This window comes from Buceros rhinoceros, unplaced genomic scaffold (assembly GCF_000710305.1).
Source record: "Buceros rhinoceros silvestris isolate BGI_N320 unplaced genomic scaffold, ASM71030v1 scaffold32872, whole genome shotgun sequence".
Taxonomy (NCBI): Eukaryota; Metazoa; Chordata; class Aves; order Bucerotiformes; family Bucerotidae; genus Buceros; species Buceros rhinoceros.
This window is the reverse complement of record NW_010398843.1, coordinates 17,304-24,529: the sequence shown is the minus strand read 5'-3', so window position 1 is coordinate 24,529 and position 7,226 is coordinate 17,304. Positions and strand designations below refer to the sequence as shown.

At 46.2% G+C, this 7,226-nt stretch overlaps 1 protein-coding gene across 1 annotated transcript in view; it reads right to left on the bottom strand.

Annotated features, from left to right (window-relative positions):
- Window positions 1–4,045: 4,045 nt before the first annotated feature.
- Window positions 4,046–7,226, bottom strand: part of DHTKD1 (dehydrogenase E1 and transketolase domain containing 1) — a gene marked incomplete at its 5' end in the record, with an annotated part of 18,470 nt that continues 15,289 nt past the window's right edge. Inside the window, 5 exons of the mRNA XM_010131256.1 lie at window positions 4,046–4,124; window positions 4,232–4,478; window positions 4,934–5,019; window positions 5,521–5,690; window positions 6,824–6,906. Of these exons, the coding sequence (XP_010129558.1) occupies window positions 4,377–4,478; window positions 4,934–5,019; window positions 5,521–5,690; window positions 6,824–6,906 (441 nt within the window). The remainder of the gene's footprint in view (window positions 4,125–4,231; window positions 4,479–4,933; window positions 5,020–5,520; window positions 5,691–6,823; window positions 6,907–7,226) is intronic.

Below are 7,226 nucleotides of genomic sequence, written 5' to 3'. Positions count from 1 at the left end.
GGTGCAGCAGCTCGGGGCGGCGCTGGGTCTCCCCGGGGACGGGAACGGCCCCCGCGCACCGCCGAAGCTCGTCCTTTGACTGCGGTTTGGCTTGCGTGGAAAGATGAAACTACCTTCTCATTCGGAATCGCAGCCCTGTCCGTCAGGTCTCAGCCCTCAGGGGATTTGAGCAGGTTCTCCTTGACGGTGTTGATACAGTAGAGGCCACACCGAATACTGCGGCCAGTTTGGGACCCTCACTCCAGAAGGACATTGAGGTGCTGGAGCGTGTCCAGAGAAGGGCAACGAAGCTGGTGAAGGGTCTGGAGAGCAAGTCCTGCGAGGAGCGGCTGAGGGACCTGGGGGTGTTTAGCCTGGAGAAAAGGAGGCTGAGGGGAGACCTTGCTCTCTACAACTACCTGAAAGGAGGTTGTAGAGAGGTGGGGGTTGGTCTGTTCTCCCATGTAACAAGCAATGGGATGAGAGGAAATGGCCTCAAGTTGCACCAGGGGAGGTTTAGGTTAGACATTAGGAAAAATGTCTTTACAGAGAGGGTTCTGAAGCATTGGAACAGGCTGCCCAGGGCAGCGGTTGAGTCCCCATCCATGGAGGTATCTAAAAGACGTGCAGATGTGGTGACCTGGCAGTGCTGGGTTAAAGGTTAGGCTTGATCTTAAAGATCTCTTCCGACCTCAATTATGCTGATTCCATGACTTGAAAAGCACAGGTTTAGCAGAGTGGTACTAGTGTGTTTTACCAGTATCCCAATCCACCCACACTGATGGGTGGATGTGATAACATCGCAGGTAATTTGATATAATCACAGGGTGAAGCGAACCTCACAGAGTGCATGGACTGAGAGTAGGTATCACCAAAACAGGTATAAAGCTTCTCCAGAGCTCTCTGTTACAATTGGCAATGGTCTGTAAAATGAGAGTTACCAGAATTTATATATGATAACTTAAACTAATATTTATTTGTTCCGAGTTAACTCATGCTACACTTAGGTTTGTATTCTTCTGTTTTAGGTTACATTACCAAGAAAGAATATGAGACCTGTGAAGGATTACAGCTCTGCCCCAACCTTGAATCTATATAGTGGATTTTATTCTGCATTCCCCACAAAGAAATCCTTTTAACCAAGACCTTGCTACAGTATCTTTAAAGCATTTCATTCAGTAGCTCTGAAATCACCGAATGGTTTTTTCTTCCACTTTATATAGTCGTGATTTTACAAATACTAATAAACCCTGTGGCACCTATATACAGTTCCTTAAACTTCAGGTGTTGTTAGCTTGCTCGCTCACAGCAACCCTTCCTGTTTGTACAGTGCCGGCCCATGTTTTGGTGGTTGCTAAAAGCACCAGGAGGTTTCTTCCAGCCTCACTAATACAAATGCTGAAGAAATGTAACTGTGTCGCTTTTGAACGGGTTCCCAGTGATGGAATAAACAAAAATGAAATATTGTTTTCTTTGCTCATTCCAAATGAATACCAGTGTGGTGTTCAAAACTTTGCGCTTTCAAAATTCAGGCTAATTTTTTTTTTTAAATAACATCAACTGTTACTAAAATGCTTGGTTTATAATATTTGTTTTCCTGATGTTTTTTATTCCTGTCACCAAGAGTTACTGCTTTTTAAATGAACAGCTCAACCTAAGATCTCTTTCCTCCACAATCTTCACTTTTTTAATTCTAGTTTTGCACTTCCCTCTGAAAATCCTGAACATTCAGCCACAAACTTCTGTCACTATCTCTGTATCAAAACCCACATCACAATGCACGAGTGCTCCAAAACTTCCTCTTTCTGGTTTGCTTTTTGACTATCAATCAGCACGTAAAGCTTCACTCCTGCTTGTTTTAATGACACACAGAATTATCCCATCCAAGAACTGGAACCAGCTCTGTTACCCACTCACCAGACATGTATAACTGTCTCATCTGGCACTGTCCAGCATTCAGCCAAGCAGCACTATGGAAATAGCTGTGTCTTCCCCACCAGGAGGGTCAAACAGGCTCTGAATTCTCACCATCCTTTGCTGGAGAGAGAACCAAACCTGCACAGCCTGCGGGTGAGCGGTGCATGGCAAGGTCAGGCTCTGGCCATGTGAAATTCAAAATCTGGGTTTGTTCTGCCCTTGTGTGTATTGTCATAGTGAAAAAAATGTGGGGTTAATGTAATCATCAGCTTGGAGTCAAGGCTGATGATTGTGCTCGACCACTTCCTTAGCTACAGCTGCAGCCAAAGCAACATCACTCCTCGGCCTCCTTTCTCCAGTTACCGGAGCAGAGGTTCTTTGTGGGCAGAGCAATCAGGAGGTAAATTGTACAAAAAGTACAGAGCATGATACGAGTGCCTGTTTGGATGAAGTGTCCGACTGAAATACTCAACCAAAAGGTACCCACGTGCCTGTGAAAGAGCAGCTGCTGTACCAGACTATATCGATGGGTAAAAGCCGAAGTGAAGAACAAGCAGAGCTCCACCATTCCCACGAAAAGCGGTTTCACCCTGGGAGAGTCTACTGCCCAGGGACCACGGCGGGAGGTCCTTGGAAACCTCAGAGCAGAAATTTAAACCTGGAAAGTTCCTGGGGTAATGGGAGAGCTGCCGCGGGGTAGCAGGAGGGCAGTCAATGCTGGGGTCTGCCCAGGCAGCTCGGACCTCCCTCTGCCATTTGGCTTTGTTATTCTCCTGCTTAACCTCAGTGCTTTGGTCATTGACCCTTTGCTTCCCAATAAAGACTGATTTCTTTGCTTCCCCCACGTGACAGCTGGGACACCTTCCCTCAGGGAGTACCTGGGCTTTCTGGCCAGGAACTGGACACCGACTGCTGAGGTACAGAGCATGTGGCTGCAGAAATGTCTCAGCGTGGGGAGTGGAGGGCAAAGGGCTTTTTTCACATTTCTTCCAAACACATTTAGTCGAAAAATTCACACAAGCAGAAAGGCAAGAGCAGTGGTGTAACGGAGCCTTGGAGAGCACTAACAGATCCCTTGTGGAGCTCTAGCTGACACACTGGTCCTCTTAACGGATGCAGAGATCCCACATACTGTGGAGGGAAGAAGGTTTGTTCTCGGGGGAAGAAGATGGGATTCAGGAGAAGCCCTCTCAGGGCCCTCAGGAGAAGCTGCAAGAAAGGGAAGACCCATGGTCACTCCTCGCTTGTGAGGGCTAAAGCAGCTCCTCTTAGTCTCTGTCCTCTCCTGCTCGCTTTGTCTTATTGCTGGAGCAAAGGTGCATTTTGGGAATTTCTTCAAATGGCTTGAAATCTCTATCAGTTTGAGCTCCTTGAGAAAACCTGGCTGATTACCCTCCTGTTCTGTCATCTGCTGCTGTTCCTTTCACTGATTCCTTCTACAACCTCTTTTACTAAACACATCTTTTCAAGACAAAGTAGGTGATACCTACACTGCAAAGAAGAGTTTTTGCTCAGGAGCCTCCCAACAGGCCTCCAGATGATGACTTCCCCCAGCAAAAACAAAACCAGAAGATGCAGTGATGTTTGGGAATCTTTGCTGCAGCAGATTTTTTTGGTAAGTCCCTTTGACCTCCTAATTCTTCTGCCTCTCACCCTTCCAGCTTCTGGTGTATTTGAAAGAGGCCTTCTCTATTACACCTTTCAGCACCATGTCCCTCACGCTCTCTGCAGGCTGCCTTGCTGCACTTCTGTTCCGCTTGCCACAGTTTTGGGCTCTTTTCTGTCATTCTTACTTGGTCGCAACTTCAGCCTTCAGGTGCAAGGTCCCCCCCCGAATCCTGCTTAACAACTCATGCTTTGAGAAGAGCACCAACATGTGCAGCAGATTTCACTCCTGGTCCACAGGAAAAGAAAGGAGAAAATTCACAGCATTTTGCTACAGAAACGGCTCCTTCCCAGGCACGGGGAAGCATTTATTCAACCAACCAGCACAAACAGTTCTGTGGCAACAAACGGTTTCCACCCATGCACCATTCCAGGGAACAGTCAAATGCAGGTAAGCGAGGTGGTGTCAGGTATTTTATAGCCACCTCACCAATCTGCCCCCTGGACTGGATTTTTTTTTAACTTTAAAAACTTGTTTTGTAGAAAATACTATGAGAGAATAAGAAGCATCTAAAGTGACAGGCATCACCTCCCATCCTTAGGTATCCCCCTACATGAAAAAACTGCATCATTATTACAGAACTTGTTCCATTCTTTTTTTTTTTTTAGAGGGAATCCTACCATGCCAAAACACAACATTTGGTTGAGCATCTGCCAAAACAAAACTAACTGCATCATTATTACAGAACTTGTTCCATTCTTTTTTTTTTTTTTTTTTTCCATTTTGGAGAACTGAGTCTTAAGGATCTGGGCTTTATTCTTCACGGGAGGAGGCACCAAATGTGACTGACAGCAGAAGTCCATTCGTTGAACATTTAGATAAATGTGTTGGTAAGAATGTCTTCCTGCTGCTGGTGGTGTAGGGTTCCGATGCCAACTGCTGGCGCTGGTAAAGGAGGTCTGCTCACCAGACGGAGCTGAAATTTCAGTCAGGGGGAAATGATTAATGAAGCATATGCATAGGATCACACCTTGAGGTTCTCTGATGCCATGGTGGTATGTTCTGTCAGACACTGGGCAGTCCCAGCTGGAAGTAACGCAGGAGGCTATCCTCCATCTCCCAAAAACCATGGCCCCAGGAGCATTATAGGGCATGATCTGCCAGAACAGCAGCTTTGGATCTCCTCCTCCTGACTTCAAACACAATGCTTCCTACCTCGGATCATTCATCATCCTGCCTACTTTGACTAAACGCCAGGTAAAAGAAAGCTCCAGTCCTGTTCATCACCACTAAATGGTGCTGCGAGTAGCTTAAATTCGATCACACATTTGGTTTAGGCACCACGATTAGTTTTTTGAGTAAGCACCACAGAATGTTGCATTCATGGAGAACTTCAAATTTAAAGACTAAACCACTATGGGGACATCTTACCTTAACCCCCAGCTGCTTTTCAAACCGTGGTGACACAAAGGACCATGGACCCATGTTCTGTGGTTCTTCCTGACTCCAGATGAAGACTGAAGGAAAGATAAGGGTACGTAACAAATGCACGTATTGATCTTTTCAGCAGCTCAAGATTAACAGGTTTTTTCTTTTGTAGCACCTCTATCTTTTTTGTCCTCACACTGTCTCGGAAATGAAGGCTTACCAGACTGAACTCCCTCGCAGCTCAGCTTGCTGAAGTCAAACCGAAAGCATGTTCACCATTACAGTATATGGTGGGTATATTCTGCTTCTCTACTGCTGTTTTCAAAAGCTACCTAAAGGACTGGACTGCAAGACCAATGCAAAAAAAGCCCTGAATGGTTCACTCTGATTTTTCGTAGTGCTTTACAGAAGCTAACAACAGCAGAGAGACGAAGTCTTTCAGCACGTGTGGTAAATGTTTGTATTACCCCACTCCAGAAACACTAGATGTATGGGGGAAGAGCAAAGATTTAGAAAACACTACAACTCTTCATCCTAAAAGGCAGGGAATGGATTTAGTTCAGTACTTCAAAGAGTCTACTAACACTGACCTTTTGCATGGCTGTATTTGCCCAGCTCTTGCTGTAGAGCCTCCAGAGGGAACGGACACAGTTCTTCGAGCCTCACAACAGCTGTGCTGTGCTGTTTCTCTCCTAGTGTCTCTCTTTGCTTCACCAAAGCGTAGTAATGCTTTCCAGAACAGAGCACCACCTGGGTGACACTGAAGAAAGAACAAGAATGCTTCCAAGTGTAGTGTTTTACAGAAACTATGTGGAACAGTTTCACACTTTCAACAAGAACAACCAGCCAAACATTAAAGACAACTTTATGAAGCTAAACTGCTACCCTGAACCATATTTTCTCTTCTTTGCTTTCCCTTCCCTCCCACTCAGATCCGCCAACAGCTGCCAAACTAACCTTTGGGCACAGTATTCCAGAGCCCAGAGTCCTGCTGCTTTGTAAGGTAACTTCCCCGGGATTACCAATGGGATTCATCTCTCCTAGCTTTAACTACCTAAAAATTACACACCTAGTCAAAGCTAGTCATCTATGTGCTCCCTGTAGAGAATAATCCCACGTGGCAGAGACATATCTCCAGAGGACCACTCTCTCAAATGCCAGAGGAACTGCCTGCTCGAGATACGCAGTGCCCTCCCGGAATCGGAGAGGCCTGGCTGCCTGACCTCACCAGACAAAGGCAAAGAGATAAACCTCACCCTTTGTGCCTCACTGTCTCACTTCAAAAACACAAGATGCTAAGAGACTTCCAGCCTTTTCGTTGTGGGTGAGGATGCAAACATCAGGGGCGCTGTCAGACTCAGATACTATTGCGATAAGAACCAGCTAAGAATTTTAGGAGGGGAAAAAACCTTCAAGGCCAGAATGGCTCTTTGTGAACAGGATTCTCTATAATACCTGAAGGGAGGAAGATACAGACACAATTTATTATTGCCCCAACTTCACATCAGCTCACCAGACCAAACATTCTGCATCTCTTCAGGTAACCTCTTCAGTGCTCCCAGGGACTGTTAGCTAATGGGCACAGCATAGAGCAGCACCCATCAGATCACTAACTATGGTCACAACCTCCCCAGGGGGAAGGGATGAAAGCCTGAATGCTATTATGCAGACAGACACAGTAACTACCAACAAATAAACACAGGAAAAAGAGCGAAACAAGTAAAACTCCTAGGACACTGTTAAGGGTCGAGGGCTCAAACCGGGACAGACACCCACCATAAAAGCAACGTTATACCCCCAAAGTCACCTCTTTCCTACCACCTCAAAGCTGTTGCGTAGCAGAAAGGGATGGGACGGTGTTTCTGAGCTTCTCCTCTAAGAAAGCAGACTTACCTTTTAGGATCTATGGAGGAATCACCAATGACAGGCTTGAATGTTGTTCTTGGAGCCATTTCTTCAAAACTCGACACAGCAACCTGCATGGGGGAGAGCTGCAAGTTACCAAACCTGGCTGCCTTCTCCCTCAGGCCAGAGCTGGGGAGAGGATACTGAGACAGGGTTTGGGTAAGTACAAAAGACACAGCCTTCCCTCTCCCTCCCACTCTCACAGGTGAAAGGTGGGATGGTAAGATTCTCAAAAAAAACCACCAGAGCCAGAATCAACCCTATGTCTAGCTCACCTCCACTCAGCTTTAATCCTCAACCTATTGTGCCCCAAACAGGGAAAAATCCCCATCGATTTGATGCCGAAACAGAGAGAGGAGTACACAGAGGTAGAGCAAAGAGAAAGGGAAAG